This window comes from Rhinichthys klamathensis, unplaced genomic scaffold, assembly GCF_029890125.1.
Source record: "Rhinichthys klamathensis goyatoka isolate OS25496 unplaced genomic scaffold, OSU_Roscu_1.1 h1tg000485l_1, whole genome shotgun sequence".
Lineage (NCBI taxonomy): Eukaryota > Metazoa > Chordata > Actinopteri > Cypriniformes > Leuciscidae > Rhinichthys > Rhinichthys klamathensis.
Genome location: NW_026606972.1, coordinates 2,180,243 through 2,202,617, shown reverse-complemented (window position 1 = coordinate 2,202,617; position 22,375 = coordinate 2,180,243). Strand labels below are relative to the sequence as shown.

At 36.9% G+C, this 22,375-nt stretch overlaps 1 protein-coding gene across 1 annotated transcript in view; it reads left to right on the top strand.

Annotated features, from left to right (window-relative positions):
• The first annotated feature begins 6,420 nt into the window (after positions 1–6,420).
• The window catches only part of cacna2d4a (calcium channel, voltage-dependent, alpha 2/delta subunit 4a), a 51,183-nt gene continuing 35,228 nt past the window's right edge, over positions 6,421–22,375 (top strand). The window contains exons 1-26 of the mRNA XM_056237312.1: positions 6,421–6,852; positions 8,150–8,231; positions 9,198–9,314; positions 9,479–9,538; positions 9,623–9,785; positions 9,855–9,986; positions 10,303–10,363; positions 11,693–11,843; positions 13,417–13,491; positions 13,575–13,664; positions 13,747–13,860; positions 13,952–14,030; positions 14,850–14,983; positions 16,239–16,316; positions 18,719–18,799; positions 18,980–19,054; positions 19,179–19,265; positions 19,372–19,443; positions 19,568–19,629; positions 19,723–19,790; positions 19,893–19,938; positions 20,022–20,119; positions 20,462–20,555; positions 20,651–20,743; positions 21,249–21,379; positions 21,466–21,537. Of these exons, the coding sequence (XP_056093287.1) occupies positions 6,761–6,852; positions 8,150–8,231; positions 9,198–9,314; positions 9,479–9,538; positions 9,623–9,785; positions 9,855–9,986; positions 10,303–10,363; positions 11,693–11,843; positions 13,417–13,491; positions 13,575–13,664; positions 13,747–13,860; positions 13,952–14,030; positions 14,850–14,983; positions 16,239–16,316; positions 18,719–18,799; positions 18,980–19,054; positions 19,179–19,265; positions 19,372–19,443; positions 19,568–19,629; positions 19,723–19,790; positions 19,893–19,938; positions 20,022–20,119; positions 20,462–20,555; positions 20,651–20,743; positions 21,249–21,379; positions 21,466–21,537 (2,407 nt within the window). The 5' untranslated portion in view covers positions 6,421–6,760. The remainder of the gene's footprint in view (positions 6,853–8,149; positions 8,232–9,197; positions 9,315–9,478; positions 9,539–9,622; positions 9,786–9,854; positions 9,987–10,302; positions 10,364–11,692; positions 11,844–13,416; positions 13,492–13,574; positions 13,665–13,746; positions 13,861–13,951; positions 14,031–14,849; positions 14,984–16,238; positions 16,317–18,718; positions 18,800–18,979; positions 19,055–19,178; positions 19,266–19,371; positions 19,444–19,567; positions 19,630–19,722; positions 19,791–19,892; positions 19,939–20,021; positions 20,120–20,461; positions 20,556–20,650; positions 20,744–21,248; positions 21,380–21,465; positions 21,538–22,375) is intronic.

Below are 22,375 nucleotides of genomic sequence, written 5' to 3'. Positions count from 1 at the left end.
AAATTGATCAAAAGGGACAATATAGATATTTATGTTACTAAAGATTTCTATTTCAAATAAATTCTGTTCTTTTGAACTTTCTATTCATCAAAAATTTCTGAAAGAAAAATGACCATTTCCACAAAAATAGTAAGCAGCACAAATGTTTTTAAAATGAATAATATGAACAGTTTCTTGAGCAGCAAATCAGCAAATTAGAATGATCTCCGAAGGATCATGTGACACTAACGCCTGCAGTAACGGCTGCTGAAAACTCAAATAACAATATTATTTCACAATATTACCGTTTTGAGACTATTTTTTTTATCAAATATGGTGAGCATAAGACTTCTTTCAAAAACATGAAAAAATCTTACATGCCTGTTGACAGGTTTGTCTAAACCATATCCACATCAACTAGCTGATGGCTTAAATAAAAACAAAGCGGTCTTTGGCCAGGGGTAGCATGATGTCTTATACAGTCCTCTATTGGACCGGATTAAATCTCAGGACTTTTTTTGTTTTAAGGCCCATTCACACCAAGAACAATAACTATATTGGCGGACGATGTCATTCTGTTTATTCTACGTGTGCTGCAGTTTTGTTGTCGCTTTTAATGCTCAAGCTCTTTAAAGCAGGATGGATTCTGATTGGCTGTCAATGTTTTTATCATTCATCAGCTGGAGTTTACCTGTATATTTGTTGTGTGGACTCTCTTTAGAACAATTAAAATATATCTATATCATTATAGTTATTGTCCTTGGTGTGAATCTGCCTTTATTGTCAACATTTGTACACTAATAAGTATAATTGTTTAAATCTGTTTAATTCCGAGGATTGTTACCTGACATACAAATAGAAATCTTTATACAGTAATTACAAACAACTGAAAAAGTCATTGAATTTGATTGGTTAAAGGCTGTGGGAACCCTTTTAACGAGACATCTTGCTGCCCTCTAGTCTTCCCAGTTAATAACTGATTGTGTGGATTTATGAGCTAGCAGCTATCATAAGCATTAGAGCTGATGAACTCATAAGCAATCTAAAATAAGTGCTTTAATCTAAATAAGTATGCCCACAGCCAGAGTGCTACCGGGAGTGCATGTGCTGTTATGGGTGATATATTATAAACGAATGCTTCATGCTTAGACTTTGTGTGTTGGGTTCAGCTGATTTGTATGGTCTGTCCCACTCACACACGGTCACATTACGACCCAAATGTTTGAATACAGGAAACAAGGGAGGATCACATGCATGTGTGTTTCACTCCGGGTATTTTTGTACCCTGTGTAAGTCAGTAACCGATTAGTTTTATTACAGCATTTATGTTTGACATCAGTCTAATTTATTCTCCTGACATTTAGATAATGGGGTTCTACACCAAGACTTAAAGGAGAACTCCGGCGCAAAATGAACCTTTGGTCTAATTACACATTGTTACCTAGTCAACCGTTATCTGAGATTTGTTTTCATGATTATCGAATGTAAATAGTTTTATCTCTACAAACAGTTTAGCCTATAAAGCTAGTATAACGCTAGTATATTGGGCATAGTGTAATGACAAATAAAAATCGCTTGTTAATACCACTAACAAGGCTCAAAATAGCCCCACACTAGCACGGTAGCATAATGAGGGTCCCTACCTTCAAACCGAAGCATTGAGAACTTTGTCAGTGTCCAGACAGTTTAATAAGAAGATATTTTAAACATACAGTCAACTTCGCGTATACAGGCAGGAGCCATCTTTGAAATACAGCCTTTACCAGTCGATCTACGAACGCCGATCCAAGCCTGCTGTTCGCGCTCACCTTATCACAACTTATAGCTCGTTCACATTCTCACCAGCGCACTTGGATCGGCGTTCGTAGATCAACTGGTAGAGACTGTTTTTCAAAGATGGCTTCTGCCTGTATACGCGAAGTTGACTGTATGTATAAAATATCTTCTTATTAAACTGTCTGTACACTTACAAAGTTCTCAATGCTTCGGTTTGAAGGTAGGGACCCTCATTATGCTACCGTGTTAGTGTGGGGCTATTTTGAGCCTTGTTAGTGGTATTAACAAGCGATTTTTATTTGTCATTACACTATGCCCAATATACTAGCGTTATACTAGCTTTATAGGCTAAACTGTTTTTAGAGATAAAACTATTTACATTCGATAATCATGAAAACAAATCTCAGATAACGGTTGACTAGGTAACAATGTGTAATTAGACCAAAGGTTCATTTTGCGCCGGAGTTCTCCTTTAATATCAACAATAAACATCAGTTTATTAAAATCAATCAAATTTACAATAAAAAATCATAACAGTTCTAGCCAGATGCATGGTTAATACATTATGAATTTATTCAACAATATGCTGAAAATTGTAGGTTGCCTTCTACAGAAATATGTAGCCTACTTGGATGAAAACTGGGAGATTAAAAGACCAGCGTTAAAAGGATAACTTTTGTCACACTACTGTTCAAAAGTTTGGGGTCAAGTTTTTTCATGTTTTTTTTAAGAAGCCATTTATGCTAAGACTGTTTTCACAAATATTTGCACCCAAATATGAGCAAAACTGATTGAAAGTTCAAAAGAACAGCATTTAATCGCACTTAAACCGATTTGACTTATCGTGATTTATAAATTTGAAACTGTGATAATGTCTCGCCACTGTTTGACCTTGACAAGCTCTCGTCTGCGGATGACTTGGTTGCTTTGTACAATGGCACCCTGACCAGCCTGCTTGATAGCTTAGCGCCAGTTGGGACTAGACTTGTACCAGCAAATCGTACATGCCCCTGGTTCACCCCTGAGCTCAGGCAACTTAAGGCCGCTGGCCGCCGTCTCGAACGGCTATATAAGAAAACTGGCCTTACAATTCACTCCATGCTTTACACCGAACATACTCAGACGTATAGGGATGCCCTCGATGCTGCCCGCTCAAACTATTATTCATCACTCATAACCTCCTCTATGTCCAGGCCTAAAACCCTGTTCAGGACCTTGGACAAACTCATTAAACCCCCTGTCACTGCCTGTCCTAAGACCCCTGAGCAGTGCCAGGCCTTCTTACACTTCTTTGATGACAAAATTAGCCAAATCTACCAATGCTTCAACCCAAATGCTATCTCTCTCTCTTCTTCTCCTTCCTCTCTAGGCCCTCAGCTTTCCCATTTCACTGCTATAGACTCCCTCACTATCACTGACATTATAAATAAGTCTAACTCCTCATCGTGTCAGCTTGACCCTGCCCCCACCCCTCTACTTAAAACTTGCATCATATCCTTATCTGAACCCATTGCATTTATTGTAAACACCTGCCTCAACTCTTGTGTTGTGCCTGCTGCCCTTAAGACTGCTGCAGTCACACCAATTCTCAAAAAAACGGACTGCGACCCCACATCACTATGTAACTACCGCCCTATCTCCAACCTCCCCTTCCTGGCCAAGGTATTGGAAAGAGTGGTGGCCTCACAACTACACACCTTTCTGAATCACCATGACCTGTATGAGCCCTTTCAATCTGGTTTCCGTTCTTGTCACAGTACAGAGACTGCCCTTCTGCGCATCGTTAACGACCTTCTACTGTCTGCTGACTCTGGTTCACTTAACATTCTCATACTCCTTGACCTTAGTGCTGCCTTCGATACCATCAACCACAATGTTCTAATCACCCGTCTGTCTGCTATTGGTGTTTCTGGTACAGCCCTCATTTGGTTCCAGTCTTACCTCTCCAACAGAAAGCAGTTTGTGACGCTTGGTCCTCATCAGTCTTCCAAGTCCCCTGTCACCCGTGGTGTCCCCCAGGGTTCGGTACTTGGGCCCCTCCTCTTTCTCATATACATCATCCCTATTGGCCCGATCATACGCAGCCACGGTCTTAAATTCCACTGTTATGCAGATGATATCCAACTCTATTTGACCACTCACTCTCCAACTGATTCACCACCGTGCTCCCTCACTGACTGCCTCTCTGACCTAAAATTATGGATGCAAAACAATTTTCTTAAACTCAATACAGATAAAACTGAAATTCTGCTGATTGGCCCTAAAAGCATCCTTTCTAAATCTCCCAGTCTCACCCTTAATATTGATGGTTCATCTGTCCACCCCTACCCCTGTTGTCAAAAACCTTGGCATTTTGCTTGACTCCACCCTTAGCTTTGATCCTCATATCAAATCACTCACTAAGACTGCCTTCTTTCACCTCCGCAACATTGCTCGCCTCAAACCCTTCCTCTCTGTTAGTGATGCACACACTTTGGTTAACTGCTTCATTATGTCCCGTCTAGACTACTGCAACTCACTTTTCTTTGGTCTCCCTGTGAAATCACTTCAAAGATTACAATATATTCAAAACTCGGCAGCCAGACTCCTCACCCATGCCAGACGATCAGCACACATCACCCCCATTCTCTACCAACTCCACTGGCTACCAGTTCCATCCCGGATCAAATACAAAGTACTACTACTCACCTTCAAAGCGCTCCATAACCTTGCTCCCCACTACATCCGCGACCTCCTGATCCCGTACACTCCATCCCGCTCACTCAGATCCTCTGACCAAAATCTCTTGGCTATCCCCCGCTCCAGACTTTCCATCCTGGGTGGCAGATCCTTCAGTGCCTTGGCCCCCAAACTCTGGAACAGCCTCCCTCAATCTCTTCGTGACTGTCCTTCACTTTCCCTCTTTAAAGCTCATCTCAAAACCTTTTTGTTTAAGGAACATTTTTCCACACCAAACTCATAGCTTCACACAGATTACTTGTCTTTGTTGTATTGTTTTGGTTGTTGCTGTTGTGTATACTTGCCTTTCCACTATGTAAAGCGACCTTGGGTTTGAGAAAGGCGCTATATAAAATAAACTTATTATTATTATTTATTTGAAATATTTATTAATTATTTATTAATTTATTAAATATTTTTGAAACATTACATGTGTCTTTACTGACACTTTTTTCAATCAATTTAATGCTATCTTGCTGAATAAAAGTATTAATTTAAAAAAAAAATCTTATTGACCCTTACATTTTGAACTTTCTTCTTTTCCTCAGTCATATTGTCAATACATAGCAATTAAATCCCTTAAAACCAATCTAAAAAAAACACAATAAAAAAATATATCTTTCACAATAAAGCTTAAAATTGTTCTCTCTTGCATGAGCAGTGCAAAATGCATCATTCTGTAATCAGTCACGGTCTCCTTCATTGTCACAAGACTGAAATCCTCAGCTCACATCTGCAAGCACAAGCACAGGTGTGCATCTTTCTGAAGGATGGAAGCTGTTATCTACACTAACTAGGTCAGCGGACGAAATCCAGAGCATGCCATCTGGAGACTGAAACTCACAATCCTGTGTGTGTGTGTGTGTGTGTTTTAGGGAAACAGGATGAGTGATGTATACAGATGATTGTTTTAAAGAAAAGTAGAAGTCATGGTATAAAATGAAGACAAAAATTTGGACTCTTCTTCAGTAGATATCAAAAATTACATTAGTGCAATGTGTTCATAGTTAATGTGATGAACAACACATGTGAAATTGTTACTTTATAGCATGCACTGTTCAAAACTCGGGTCAGTAAGATTTGTTTTACTTAAAATACTTTCATTTAGCAAGGAGGCATTAAAGTGATCAAAAGTGCCAGTAAAGATGGTTTTGCGTTCCCCAAGAAAATATGTTTGCTCACAAACCTTTTCCATTTTGCTGAAAAACTGTGCTCTCTTGAAAAACTTTTGTGATGAAATAAAATGAGAATATATATATTTATAAATAGATATATATAAAAATATATATTTCAATGCTTTTGCATGTGAACGCAAAGTTTCTCAAGGGAACGCAATAGTTTAGAGTGAAAGCGCAAATGTTTTGCAAGCGAACTGAAAGTTTCTCGGGGGAAAGCAATACTATTACGAGAGAATACAATACTTTTGCGAGAGAATGCAAAAACAATGAAATATATCCCATCCCATATTTTTTTTTTTTTTTAACCATCACCATGTCCCTTTAGGAGCTCCATACAGTAAAAATCACTTTGGGCAGTTGTTTAAAAGTCAATACATAAATGGCTAGAAAAGTTGAGGAAATATCTAGCATAATTTGCTTGTAGGTTCCACTGGCGCAATGACATTCATACATTTCAAGTGCAGCTTCAGTGTCCCTTTTTGGTGCAAGGTTTAGTTTCCTTCTTTCTGACTGGACAGACAATGGCTATCTCCCGAAACACTAATAATCCTCTAACAGAAACCCTCTCCCGCTCACCCTTTTCTCTTTCTTTTTATCTCTCTATTCCAATACATCTGCCCCTCACCCACCCTACATACTCTACATCTCTCCCTCCCTGTCTCTCTCCCCCACTGTGGAAGTTGAGTGTAATCCATGTGGATTATCATAGTGGGGAGGGCAAAGGCAGTGTGTAAGTGTTTCTGTTTCAGTTCCTCCCAGCTGTGTTGAACATAAGATGAGCATGAGAGAGAAGAGAAGAAATCGGTGGAACTCTTAGAGGATTTGTATAAAGAAATGGTGTGACGAAGAGAATGATGGAAAGAAGAGATGTAAACATCAAGGGGGGATGATCAGGAATGGGGATAAAAGAGCCGGATGTCATTATTTCACAAGAACTTTCCGGGAAGAATTTCTGTGCCATCCAAAACACACTTCTGAAGCTTCCGGAGTGTCTGTTGGCTACAATCTGATATCAAGACTAGACTGGGATTACCGCAGATAGTCTGTCTTCAGGATCCAGTGAGCTGGAGATCACACAAACTGCTGTTTTATGCACGTGTCAGGGGTTGATGGGTAGGATGAAGGGCATCACACTGTTTTGGGTGCTGTTTTCAAGTTGGACCATCCAAACACAAGCTCAGATGAGGATATCGCCTGAAACGTGAGTCCAGTTCATCTCAGCACAAGTTTAGCTTAACCCTCAAAACACTTCCAAACAACCCCACAGCTACAAGATATGCACAATGTGAGAGAAACTATCATCTTTTTAGGCTCCTGTATTGCTAAATGTAACATAAATATGGACTTTGCCCTCACACATTTAAGAAACTCATAGTACAGATGAACCACCATAGCACTCCTCTGAATCCTTGTGCAGAACTGCAGTATGTCCCCAGATCTCATCTTAATGCGTGCAGGTCATGACCCGCACACCTCCTGTCACTGCTTGAACACAGCTACTGTAAAAACACTGTAAGCCAAAGCTTAACCTCCAATTGGCAACATTCGCTCAAAATCCACACACACAGCCTGTTTGAACAGACTTTTTGATCTCTCTGAGGGCTAATTTAGTTCCTGAAAGTCAAATTATGGAAAACAAGCTAACTTTAATAAGCTTAAAATCTTTAGTCACACTGGCAGCAAAAGCAGAAAATTGTGCCTCTGTGTTTTCAATAACAATGTTTTCCCTCACCATCAGTTAAAATCCTCCATGTTTGAGAAATAAATGGCTAACTGCTTCTGATTTCAAGGATCTCCTTGTCATTAATCAAAATATGAGTTTTCTAGGTTTTAGTCCATATGTGTTAGATAACATATACACTACCATTCAAGTTTGTGGTTGGATTTTGTAATGTTTTTGAAAGAAATCTGCTTACCAAGGGTACATTTATTTATTATTTATAGTAAAAACTGTAATATTGTGAAATATTACTACAATTTAAAATAACTGTTTTCTCTTTTAATATGTTTTATTCCTGTGATGGCAAAGCTGAATTTTTAGCAGCCATTTTTCTAGTCTTCAGTATCACATGGTCCTTCAGAAATCATATGCTGATTTGCTTTAAGAAATATTTTATTATCAGTGTTGGAAACAGTTGAGCTGCTTAATATGTTTGTTGAAACAGTGATAAATTAAGGATTCTTTGATGAATAGAAAAAAAACCAGCATGCTTTTGTAACATTATAAATGTTCTTAATGTCACTTTTGATCAATTTAGTATGTCCATGCTGAATAAAGGTATTCATTTCTTTCAACAACAACAAAAAAAATCTTCCTTACTCCAAACTGCTAGACTATACTACATATTTTCATCCAATCAAATGCTCTCTAGAATGAGAAAGTCCCTCCCCTAGACATTTTATTGTCTGAAATGGCAGTTACTTGATATTTATTTTAAGATCCATTTTAAAATTAATTAGATTTAATGTCTAATGCTTTTCGTTTGTGTTTTGAACAGGGTTCAACAGTGGGCCAGTGCCTTTGGAAAACAGATTCGGGCCTTGTCAAACAGATACTCAGGTGCCCAACTCTTACAGAAGGTTTGTCTATTGTGACAGTAAAAGAATGAGTTATGACTCTTCTGCAGTTTAGCACTGCAATTATATTTTTTTACTCCTGATTATTACTGAAATTTGTCTTTACCCCCTTATTTCAATCCTAATATCAAAGCAATCAGGGACATTTCTGATATTGTCTGATAATCTGCAGAGGAAGCAGGTTTTATCTGTAAATCACTACATTAGCAATGAGTCTAACTGCTGGTAAATGTTATGTGCAGCTGTGTCCAGTTATCTGGCATCTGTTTGAATTCACACTACACTCTAATTAACACTACTTTGTACTGTTAACCACAGACCCGGTGCCATACGAGCAGCCCATCTGCATACCAGAAAGACATATAACGACCAGTTTATACTGTATCTGACCTGAATATGTAGGCGTTCTTTCACCTTAAGGCCCTTTATTAGTGCAGCACATCAGCAGGATGTGCCTGAACAGTGAGGCAGGAAGAGGATTAACCTTCCCAGACTGCAGCATCTCCTCCTCCCTCTATTCCTTCTCTCTCTTTTTTGTTTTTGTGGGTCTAATCTAAGCTCAGAATAAAGCCTGGTACTCTTACAGTGTTTTGTGGAGGTGGATTATCCCTGTCTGACCTCGTGTTCCAATGGCCAATTGGTGGAGAGCAGGATTCATGGAGATTCTGCTCTCAGTGGCCTTTGATAGAGTGCTGATCTAGAGTTTGACCTTTGCTTTGCTTTAAACAAAATGTCCCCATAAAGATAGTAATACTAGCAATTTTTAACATGTGGGGACATTTTTTGGTCCCAATTAGGAAAACAGCTTATATAAATCATACTAAATTATGTTTTTTGAAAATGTAAAAATGCAGACATTTTTCTCTGAGGGTTGTGTTTATGGGTTTATGGGAATGTTTGTACAGTATAAAAATCATTATGTCTAAGTTCCCATAAAACGCGTGTGTGTTTGTTTGCATCTGTGCGTAGAAATATAAAGATGTGGAGCCCATTATCAAGATGGTGGAAGTGGATGGTATAAAGATGGTGAAGGAATTTGCTGAAGAAATGGAGAACATGCTGGGCAGGAAGATGAAGTCGGTCAAGGTCAGAGAAATCAGTATATTGTAGTAATGTGTAATTCTAAACAGTTATAGAAACAAAATATGAGACATTTTTAATTATTTAATTAAATTATTTGTTGTTTGTTGTTTTTTGGATGATCAAAAAGGAGGCAATCTCCTGAATTTATTTTAATGTGTTTTATACAGAGAATGGCAGAGATAGCAGAGGATGCAGATTTATATCATGAATATAATGCCACATTAGAGGTGAGCTATCCATCGTCCATCCTTCCCCTTATTCTCCTGTTCATCCCTCAGTCTATTCATATATTTACACTTGTTGTTCTGCAGTTTGACTACTACAACTCCATGATGATTAACAAAGTAAACGAGGATGGGAACAATGTGGAGCTGGGGGGTGAATTTCCTCTGGAGGAGAATGAACACTTCAACAAACTGCCTGTCAATACTCAGCAAAGTGTCATACAAGTGCCCACCAATGTCTATAACAAAGGTAAGACACAGTGCATTCTCATCCCTGATTAGAAACCGAAGATAAAGCAGATCTCTCTCTGTCTCTCAGATCCTGATATTCTGAACGGAGTGTTTATGTCAGAAGCACTGAATGACGTATTTATCAGTAACTTTGAGAAGGACCCGACTCTAACCTGGCAATACTTCGGCAGTTCATCGGGATTTTTCAGACTTTACCCTGGTAATCATCAACAGCCTTAGCCCTTCAAATGCAGCATTGCAGGTTACTGAACATGCAGTTTTGCTCATTCAGACACAGGACAGAGAGATGAGAGTCTGATTGACACAGAATTACTGGTGTAATTATTTGTGACAATGACTCAGGCCTCTTCTCTCTGCCTCTCTCATTCATCATCATGTCATCACAGTATTGACACAGTAACCAAACTGATAAACTCAGGCTTCCCAGATCTTACATGCATATGGACACATAACTCCTTCTCCATCTCTCTCATGGAGAGGAGACAGTAAATTAATTCAATTCTATGATTTTTAAGGTATCCAGTGGACACCTGATGAAAATGGAGTTGTCACTTTTGATGGCAGGAATCGCAACTGGTGAGTTTGAATGTGTGTTTGTGTGTGTGTGTGTGTGTGTGTGGATGTACTACTGTATAAAACTACAATAGTGTCCATTGTCCAGTCAGTATTTTTTTCTTTTGTAAGAAATGAACACCTAATCAGCAAGGATGCATTAAATTGATGCGAAAAAAGTGACACTAAAGACATTTACATTGTTACATTACAAAACAAAACATATTAGAATGATTTATGAAGCCTCATGTAAGCATAAGAGACTTCTTTGTAAGTCATTAAAAAAAATCCTACTGACCCCAAACTTTTAAACGGCAGTGTACACTTCAACATCAACTAGTCGGTGGGATGTGTTAGTGGCAGCTGAATGTAATCCAAAAGAATTAATCAAAATGAAGGGGTCTTGTGTCTTGAATTATTTTTAACCTGACACACCTTAAAAATGTGACGCTCATGACAGAAATTCAAAAACTGTCAAGGACTTAAGGCAACATCAAAAGATTAGTGATTTGGCTGCAGTCCAGGGTCAAGCAGCAGGTCGGATCTCAGTGAAAGATTTTAATCTAGGTTCCTTTCCGTGACTGACTGCTTCATCTGCCCAGTTTCCTTAAACACCTTCTGCCAGGACTAACACTATTACAGCTAATGCACACAATCTCTTTAGCAGTAATGAACGCAAAGTACTGACCCGTTGTATTGTGTTACGTTCCTATATCTAACAGCTACAATGATCACTTGGTGTGTATATATAATTTGAGTAGTTCTGCGACACGAGTAAGTTAAAAAACTAAAAGTAAGCCAATTAAAAATGTGAATAACGGACTATTGATGTAATATTCAGTCTTCAGTTTCAGTCTCTCTCTCACTTTCTCAAAGTGATCTCATTATTTCCTTCTCTCAGAACATTACCCAGATGAGATTTCACACACTGTTATCCGGTTGAGGAATTATTACTGTGAAAGGTCTTGACTGTTTGTCAATGGCCATCTGAGTTATTTTAGTATTATATTTTCATTTTAGCCATTTAGTTGTTTTTTTGTCATCTTTATTAGTTTTAGTTTTTTAACAGTTCTATTTAACTTTATTTGCTTTTGTCAATTTAGTACTTCAACTTAAAACTTATTTCATTTATTGCCAGGGCAATATTTCTAATCTTGTTTTAGTTTATTCATCAAATATTTGTATTTTATTTTCAGCTTTGTTTCAATTAACGATTTGTAATAGTTTTAGTTAACAACACTGATCTGAGCTCGCAAGCATTTAAAAAAGACCTTTAAAAACATTTCTCTCAAACTGTATGACAAAGTATCCTTCATTTAAGAGAACACTTCTGTTTTGTTCTCTCTCTCTCAGGTACATCCAGGCAGCCACGTCCCCCAAAGACATCATCATCGCTGTGGACATCAGCGGCAGCATGAAGGGTCTGAGGCTCACTATTGCAAAACACACCATCAACACCATTCTAGACACACTCGGCGAAAACGACTTTGTCAACGTCATTGCGGTAAGAACAGAAATTTCCAAACTAAACCACCCTTATGAAAAATAAGTATACTTCAAGTTCATTTTATGAAGTATACTTAAAACTTACAGTAAGTAATGTTCAAGTATATTTTTAAGTATAATTATGTAGTAAGTATACTAATGTCAATATATACTAGTAGTAAAATTGTAAGTGTACTATTTTAATACTGCTTGGGACTTAATTGGCCCACTTTTAGTATATAAAAGTATATGTTTAAGTGTACTATAAGTGTAACAGTAGTAAACTTTAAGTGCACAAGTAGGTCATAATTATGTTTCTCATTTGTACTGCAAGTGAACTTATAGGTATACTAGTAGTTTACTATTTTAATACTTGTAGCACATTTTTAGTTTATGGAAGTACACTTTGAAGTATACCCGTACTCTCAGTAAACTACTAGTTTAGTAGTTTTATACTACAAGTTTTCTTTAAGTGAACTTAACATTATACTTATAGTTTACTATTATTTTTGCACTTGCAGTAAGCCTATACTACTATGTTCATACTTGTTTTATACTTGAAAAATACCTATAACTGTACTTTAATTTTAAAAACATTTTATTAGCTTCATGCATCCTTTTTTATCAACACTGAATGTTGGTAAGTTTCATAAAGAAAGGCAACATTTTAAACAAAAAAGTTGAGAAAATCTCATTTGTGTCAAAGACTACGCCTTGATCAGATTCAGAACGATGATCAAAACACAGATGGAGTAGATCGAGTCCAACACCCCCAAGCTTCACAGTCGTTTTCTCTTCATGTGTTACGCTTCATTTCTTTTTGGAAACATTAAGCAGTTTTGATTTACACGCTGTTTAATGTTTGATGATCACGTTATTTTACATTTGAGTGAGCAATCTTCTATCATTTGTTTCAGCTTCTTCTTCTCCTGTGTTTTGATCCGGAGATTCTGTACTAGAAGATGTCATAGCGCCCCCTACCATATAACAGTGAAAACATGGATAGCTGGAAAATTCAGTCAATGGTGAAGAAAGAGTAAAGTAGAATTAAAGTAAATTCCTTTGTATACCAGTGGACTAGCCTACACAACAATTCAGAATTAGAAACATATCTTTTTTATATCAATATTTTAATCAATATTTTCAAACAATGTAAGTTTCATAAGACTTTATATGAAAAACTATGTAAAAAAAGGTATATTTAATAGGCTCCTCGATCAAAAGAGTTAACACAACTACAAGCCAAGTATACTTTGAATACTTAATTATACTTTTAAGCATATCTAGATCAAAAGATTGAGTACAAGTACAGGCCAAATATATTATATATTCTCTCAGTATAAGTCAAGTACACTTAAGTGTAATTGTAAGTGTATTTCTGAGAAGTACATAAAGTATATTTTTGAGAAGTATATAAAATGTAGACTGAAAGTATGCTTTATTTTTTTTGTTGAAAAGAAGTATACTAATAGAAGACTTGAATAAACTTATTTTTCGTAAGGGCAGGCTTTACACAAAACAAGTGGCAAGCAATACAATTTCAATGTAAATCTAAGTTATTATCCTCAATATAATATTTTCTCTCTTTCCAGTACAGTGATTATGTCCGGTATGTAGAGCCCTGTTTTAAAGGCACGCTGGTACAGGCCGACCTGGATAACCGCGAGGTAGCGTTTCCTCAGAGCAGTGATTTCAGTTGCCAGTTGAGATTTTAATATTTGCTGCATTCATGCATTCTAATTCTTTCTAGCACTTCAAACTTTTGGTGGAGGAATTGCAGGTAAAAGGTGAAGGAAAGGTGAAGAAAGCCATGAAAGAGTCCTTTAAGATTCTGAACGAGGTGAGTGTGTGTTGGTGTTTGAGGGATGTATATTTATCCATATAGAAATACTGATAAATCAAAAGGCTCTGGGTGTGCGTAGGCAGCAGCAGAAGGCAGGGGTAGTTTATGTAACCAGGCAATAATGCTGATTACTGATGGAGCCATGGAGGATTTCCAGAAGGTGTTTGAGGAGTTCAACTGGCCAGACCGCAAGGTACCAAATGTGCACAAACAAACAAAGAGTCACTGTGGATACATGCTTTACCTGTGTACATAATCTGATAACATAATACACTATCAAACAGGTGCGCGTGTTCTCATATCTAATTGGACGAGAGCTAACATTTGCTGACAATGTCAAATGGATTGCCTGCAACAATAAAGGTGAGATCCTACTGCAATTAAAGCAGAGCATTGTGGGAAACTACCTGAGCTAGTGAGTTCTATTATTTGTACAGAAAATGTGCGGTGTGCACACTTTGTACAGTTTTTATAATCCAAATGTTTTTGTGAGCACAATGGTTTCAATTCCCATTTCTTTTCCAGTCATTTGTTACAGAATTAAAAAAATCGCATTAATGTATATTTATATTTTTGTTTTATTTATGTATCATTATAGTATTTATTCATTTTTTTAATTTCAGTTTACATTTTAATTTTTGTAGCATGTTTTTTTATATATATAATTTTTAGTTAATTTTAATCTTTAATTAATTTTATTTTATTTTTAGTAATTTAGTACTTCAACTAGAACTTATTTAAGTTAATTGGCAAGACAACATTTCTAATTTTCATTTAAATATTTTTAAGCTTAAGTTTTTCCTCTATTCATTTATTTCATCAATATTTAGTTCACTTACTAGTCATTTTTAATAGTTTTTTTTTTTTTTTAACAATAACAACACTAATAACAAAGAGCAGTTTCAAGCCAATGAAATATGTTAGACCCAAGCAAACTTACATTGGCAATAGAAATGTTCACGACTTTTTCAACAAAAAAAAAAAGTATTTATTTATTTATTTTTCTCCTGCCTTTTCCAAGCTTGGAAACAACAATTTTAAAAATTATTGATATTTCCATGCTTTCCACGACCCGTTCTATTATAATTTAATTAAATATTGTGACAGCTGTGCCCTCTGCTGGTAACGGATAAATAAATCACATTTTTTACATTACCGTTGTTTTTGTGTGCTTGTAATTAGGTTACTACACCCATATCTCTACTCTGGCGGATGTACAGGAGAATGTAATGGAATATCTTCATGTGCTGAGCAGGCCAATGGTCATCAACCATGATCATGACATCATCTGGACAGAGGCTTACATGGACAGTGTGGTGAGCTGCTTACCTTTTCTCGCTCACTCTCTCTTTCTTTTTGCAGAAGTCGGTACTGTACACAAAAGGTGATGTTGCATATTGTCCCAAACCTTCATATTGATCATTTTTGTCTAGATTAATCTTGAACCTCTCATGTTGTGATTTCATTATCTGATTCCGAATGTGATCTTGTTATGTCTGTTACTTCATTATGTCTGTCATTATTTCCTGTCATCCCATTCCAGCTACCCAATACAGCTGAGGTAAATTCTCTCGTTCTCCGCAGTAGATCGAAATATATCCTGTATACAGTACATCCAAATGCAATACTGTAGTTCATGTGTTCTTGCAGTTTAGAGTTCATAGCTTCTCTTTTAGATACATTTTAGTTGTATTTAGAAATTCTGATCTCTGTGAAGTTTTTAATTTAATCAAGGTCCTCATCAAATGTCTGGTAGAGTCTAAATCAACAGGATTGCAGTTCTAAATGTGATTGTGCTGTTTTGTTAATTTGTGTATTAATGGGTGATCAACAAGTCTTATATTTAATATGATAGCTACAGAAGCAAAAAGGAGCTACAGACACATTTTCTGCATTGATTATGGGGATTTAAATATGATACGTGTGCTACATTGAGCCAAGAGGGGAAATCTGAATGTGGAAGATTTGAATTCTTTGAATATTTGAATTCTGTGGAAACCTACAAGAGTTTCTTTATAATTCTGTTGATGCCGATGACTATACATGCCATGCAAATAATGCAATATAGACAGTAACTACAGGTTTGGTCAAAACTGAGTTATGACTGAAATCAGGTCTGTCTTGTGACAAATTTGTTTGGTAAGCTATGCTCAAATTTAGAGAGAAAAATTAGGCTATATCAATTCATTCAAAAACTCTGAAGCCATTTTTCTCAGTTTCAGTGTTGGCGTAGTTACTGTATTTTGGGTAACACTTTATTTTTGGGTAACTCTTGCGGTAATCATTAATGAATGGTTTAGTTCTTCATGAGTCATATTAACTCAACATTATCCGTGCATTAGTTAAGCATGAATAAATGCATATTAGTGCACCTGTATTGCAAAGCGTTACCGTATTTTGCCTTTGCAAGGTAGAACAATAAGGAACTGAATCTACCTACCAGTGAAGCACCTGCTCTTAATGGAAGTATCCGGTCTCATTCAGGGTTTCATCCACTTCACACACAGGCCTGGCTGGGATTTACCATTAGCTCAGTCTGTGTTGTCTCTCTCTCTCTTTCTCGTCTTTCAGCTTTTTAACACACAGGCTGAGAGTTTGCTGTTGATGACCTCTGTGGCCATGCCTGTGTTCAGCAAGAAAGAAGAAACAGTGAGTTGAATATATAAGGGAAAGTGAGGCTCCACAAAAAAAGTCTGGACAATCAAAACAGAAACATCTTTTTCCTTCAGTTCATCATGTAATTAAGTCTCATTCAACAAGGATAGAAAGGGGCGGAAGAATAATGAATGTCTAAAAATGGCTCATAATTAATAATTAATTAAAAATAAATAATTAAGAAATTATACATAGTTAAAATTACATTATTTAGGTTATTACTGTTGTTGTCATGATAAAAGTCCATCTCTAAATAAAGATAAAGAATAAATCATGTTTAAATAAATAATAATAAAAATTAACGAATTGGTTGACTGAATGATTAAAAACTTAACTCAAAATGCTCACCACTAATTTATTATGTTACATAACAATTAATGTAGCTTTTTTTTGTGATATTGGGACTAACTAACGCAGGGGTCTCAAACTCAACTTAACTGGGGGCCGCTGGAGGTAGAGTCGGGGTCAGGGCCGCATCAAGTATTCCACACAAAAATAGTATTCAAGTATTACAAAAAAGGAGCACAACTGATCCAATCTTCTCAATATTTATTATTAACGTTTCTTCTGAACTGTTCCTCTGAATTTGAACATTCCTTTCTGTACATGATTGGTTCTTCATGAGCTGTCCTTCTGACAGTTGAAGTTCATTTTACAAACTTTCTTTGTCTATAACACATATTTGTGATATTTATATTTGCTTATGTCCTTTTTATTTTCTTTATACAACACATTAATGATATTGAATGGTTTTTTTTTGGAAGGCACATTTCCTTTTATTATACTTAGAAAAACAATTATTGCTTTTGAAATACAAATATTTGCAGTCATGTCTGCCCGTCTTATTGAATTCTTTTTACACATGTATAGTGTCTCAAATTACTGACTGCACAAATCAAAGCAAACCTTCTTATCAACCTGTTGGACACATATTACAAGCTCAAAATGATTATTCTCACATTGTTTTAGAGCAGGGATCTCCAACACGTCGCTCGCGAGCTACCAGTAGCTCGTGGCCTGATTGCTGTTAGCTCGACTAGGGGCCGTTCATATATCGCGCTCACATATTTTGCGCGCTCAAGTTCGTTATTTCAAATGTAGGCGCGGCAAGCGCGCTCATAATTGGCTTTATGCCACAGCTTCACTACTTCCTGAACTTCAGCCAGCCCTTTGTTTCCTGTCTGTCATTATTGGACAAACTGATTAATCCAGGTGTGCCTGGCCTCAGTAACAATAATCAGGCACACCTGGATTAATCAGTTTGTCCAATAATGACAGACAGGAAACAAAGGGCTGGCTGAAGTTCAGGAAGTAGTGAAGCTGTGCATAAAGCCTATTGAAGCGACGCGCTCGTTTTTTCTAGGCGCAGTATGTTTGTACTTCGCGGTTGTCTATGACAACTATTGAACAACAAACCCACCGTAAGCTGTCACGAGACTATCTATGGTAGCCCATAAGGCATAAAAAAAAAAAAAAAAAAAAAAACGCGGCACACGGAACGACGGGCCGCACTAACATTAAACTTTAATGTCAAGTAGGGGGCCACAAAATATCACCCGCGAGTTTGAGACCACTGAACTAACGTATACTAACTTATAGCCTACTGGGAGTTCGTCACATCCCTGATTATAAATCTAACATAAACTCTCATAATCCAGCGAAAACATTAAATATACACCATTAAACACTCTTAACATGTTTATACAAATTATTCCGCTACAATTTGAATATGTGACCCGACTTTCTACCTAAAAAGGATGATGACCATGTAAATAACACTCAGTCGACGCTTCCTCAAACGGCTTTCTCAAGACTGATGACGAATAAAGACGGGAATAACCAGACAGAACTAATCAACTGATATGTCCTTGACAGCAGGGAATCCTTAAAATTAATATATATTTTTTTGCATCTAATACAATTTCATTACGATTATAAGTGAATTATTCAAAAATTGCTTTTGAATTTAATCAAAAACCTATAAATCATGAAGGTTGCATTACTTCCGGTCTAGGTCTAGGCTATGTGGTCTGTTAAATATAGAACTGTTTTACTTGAGAAGCCTTCAAAGAAGTTAGGCCTACCAAAGATGAGCATAACCGATGGAAATTGCATATGCAAATTGATATCTAAAAGCTTTTCACTTTTTCTTCTTCTCATTAACATTCATATGTTAAAACTGAATTAAAAAAAAAGTTTGGTTAGCTGATTACCTTAAAAGTCCATAGATATCGCCATGAGTTCATGCTACAAACTCTTTCTACAACAATCTGATGTGATGAGACCTGTTTTTGACCATTGACAATTTTAGAACATCAGTTCAATTCATCTGTTTATTTTAAAATTGTATTGTTCATAGTTTTGACTTTGCTCTTTCTCTTTGTGTGTAACGTTAGCTGTCTCACGGCATCCTCCTTGGTGTGGTTGGCACTGATGTCCCTTTAAAAGAGCTCATGAGATTGGCTCCTCGATACAAGGTGCCTTCATAATGTCATCAGTCCTCTGTTAACAATAATGCTGATCACATCTAAGGTCTTTTCATTCACAGGGCAGACTATATCATGTAGACTATTGCATACAGAGATTGTTTAAACTGCTGACTGATTAATTAATGTGATTTTACTGAATTTATTATTTTGACTTCTTTGCCGTTTCAGCTGGGAGTTCACGGCTATGCATTCTTAAATACTAATAATGGTTATATACTCTCTCATCCTGACCTTCGACCTCTGGTAAGCTCCACAAAATTCCACAGATCTTAGTTACACCTATTACCTATTGTCTATAAGAGTTGATTACATTGTGTTATTATTTTTGTATCTCATTAACGTTGATGTTTTCTATACTTTGTGTTAGTATAAAGACGGTAAGAAGCTGAGGCCAAAGCCTAACTATAATAGTGTGGATCTGTCAGAGGTGGAGTGGGAAGATACAGAATATGCAGTGAGTGGAACAACACACACATACATAAACATTCACACACACACACATCCATCACACCATTTTTAGATCAATTGCTTCAAGGTGTTTGTGTGTGTTGATCCTCCAGTTGAGAACGGCAATGGTAAGAGGGGAAAGTGGGACAATCTCTCTGGATGTCAGAGCAACAGTAGATAAAGGAGTGAGTTGATTTTGTCCTTTAATTTGCTTCTTATAAGATTACTTTAGTTTGATTCATTCATTTTTATCCCATAATAACCTAGCCGTGACTGTCATACTCACATGCCGACGTCTTCCCTTCTCAGAAGAGAGTTGTCTTCCTGAAAAATGAATATTTTTACACCATCATCAACGAAACTCCATTCAGGTGAGTTAAATGTTTTGGAGTCTAAAACATGCTGAGTGTTTATTTAAATTCTGCTTACTGTATGTGTTACATATTGTGTGACTATGTTTTTAGTCTTGGAATTGTACTTACCAATGGTCACGGGAAGAATGTTTTCATCGGAAATGTTTCAGTTGAAGAGGGTAAAGATTTTCAAATTATTGTCTGGAAAAATAATATATCCTGTCTCTGTTTACTGCTTTCATTTGTAAATCCTCTCAGCCGTGATGTTTTTCTGTCTACAGGCCTACATGACCTGACAGCATCTGATGTCACTATTGCTAATGAATGGTGGGTGTTAGTTAAGGCTAAGAACTAGATTAGAATCTGAAATGATTTGATATTTTCTGATTTTAAGTGTTTTGCTGTTTCAGGACATACTGCGAGACAGACATCGATCCACATCACCGCAAATTGACACAGTTTCAGGCCGTGGTTCGATATCTGTTAGGGAAAGAACCAGACCTGGAGTGTGAGTTCCGCCTCTAGAGGCCTTTAGACACTAGACTCGAAGTTTTAACATAGTATTTGAGTTTTTACTTCTATCATTACATTAATTTTTATTCATGTAGAATTACAAATGAGTAAAAACAAAGCACCTACTTGTTGCCTATGTAGTGTTTCATAGTGGCCACTTGCTAGGTTTTGGCACAAAGCTAAATAATTAGTTGCACTTATAAATCATCTCATATCTTTGCAACTGTTATTCTCTGTACAGCATAACCACTTTCGTAGGCAATTAAACACAATTTGATCTGGATGATGCTTGATGATACAGTATCTGCTCTTTCGTTCTGTTCTGTCTGTTCTTCAGGTGATGAAAGACTCCTGCAGCAGACTCTGTTTGACGCAGTCATCACAGCTCCCATGGAAGCCTACTGGACTGCACTGCTGCTCAACGCCTCCGGGTACTATTTCCCACCCACACACACAGCATCACAGACAAGTTTCATTAGTGAAATATGTGACTTTTCTCATTCTTTTGCACGCCTCCGATGTGCAGTATTGATGCGGGTGTGGAGACGGCGTTCCTGGGCACACGCTCCGGCCTCATGAGGATGACCAGATATGTTGGCGAAGAGAAACGTGTGGGGAAGTGAGTACATTTAATTAAGAGCTTCGCATCACGACTCAACCGCATAAACCACATCTGCATTGCCATAGGTATTCCTAAAGGGATAGTTCACCCAACAATGAAAATTATGTCATCATTTACTCACCCTTAAGTTGTTCCAAACCTGTATACATTTCTTTCTTCTGCTAATGGGAGAAGAATAATTTATTTTAATACCCACATTCTTCAAATATCTTCTTTTATGTTCGTTAGAATAAAGAAATTCATACAGATTTTTGGGTGAAATATCCCTTTAAGGCCACCCATGGCCACAGTGCCTCACATAATATGCTCTCTAAAATTCTCAACTTCGGGAAGGTAAAGAGGAACAGGCAGTAACATGAAAAACAGAATGTGGTATTAATAAAATAAACATTAGTTAATGTGGCTATACATAAATCACTGAACAAATGCTAATGTATATAATCAACATACATAGGTTTATATACAATAAAATATGAATCTCTTTTTGATGGTTTCATTGCAGAAAATTCTTAACTCCATCTGATAAGGAGAATATTTTTACTCTGGACCATTTCCCTGTTTGGTATCGGCGTGCAGCAGAGAATCCAGCTGGAAGCTTTTTGTACTACGTTCCTACAGAGGACAACACAGGAGGTAGTCCGCACCCTGCAGTCCATATCAAAAGACTTTACACCCTATTGAATGTATTGTGCTCAGTATTTATTTTTCTTTCCCTGCAGTGGATGGAAGGGTTGTGATTGCAGTCACGTCTGTTACAGTCACTGTAAACAAAAAGACAGCAATTGCTGGAGGTATGATCTTCCCTGGTTATTCTTATCTTTTAATCTTTTTTATTAGTCTGTGCTGATCAAAGGACACCCATCGAGTTGCTATTATCCTTGTTCATTTTAAGTATGTGTGTGAGCACATGTGCCCATGTTTGGATGCGCCACCATGTATGGAGTTCACCTCTCCAACACGAACATCTCTTTTCCCCAACACGACCTTGGCTTGTGCTATTTTCTCATTACTCACGCAGACACACATAATTGATGACTTGTACTGTATTAATGCATTCATGAAAAGGAAAATAAATGAAAGGACAGAAAGTCACTGGATAGGAAGTTGGGATACGTTATCTGCTAGTATTCTCATTCCTTTAGCATTTGCTTTGAAACCCTGTTTCAAGCTTTTAGAGCCCTCAAAAATAGTCACAGTCAAAGCTATTGTCTACTGTAATATAAATGTTTTTTTTTCTGGAGAAATACATGGTTATTTTGAATGGCAGTCAATGGAGAATGATTTTTAATGCCACCATAATGGTGTAGTTACATTATCAACCGGCAGGGGCTAACTGTGCCATGCTAATTAGCCACCGCTTGACCCCTTCATTTATCCATCCGTTTAGATTTTAATTCTGGATATCTCTCCATTTGTGTGTGAATCTGAAGAAGCATATTTGATCATTTTACTTTGAGCAAACTGTGTGTGAGTGCTTGCTGGATATTACACTTCAACGTTTACAGAAATACATTCTTTATTCATTTTTAACACAGAAATATATCACAGATCACAAATCATATTTCAAACTGATTTTCATCAAGCGAAAATATAAAGAAGGATCTTATATCAGTCTTAGAAAAAAGGTCA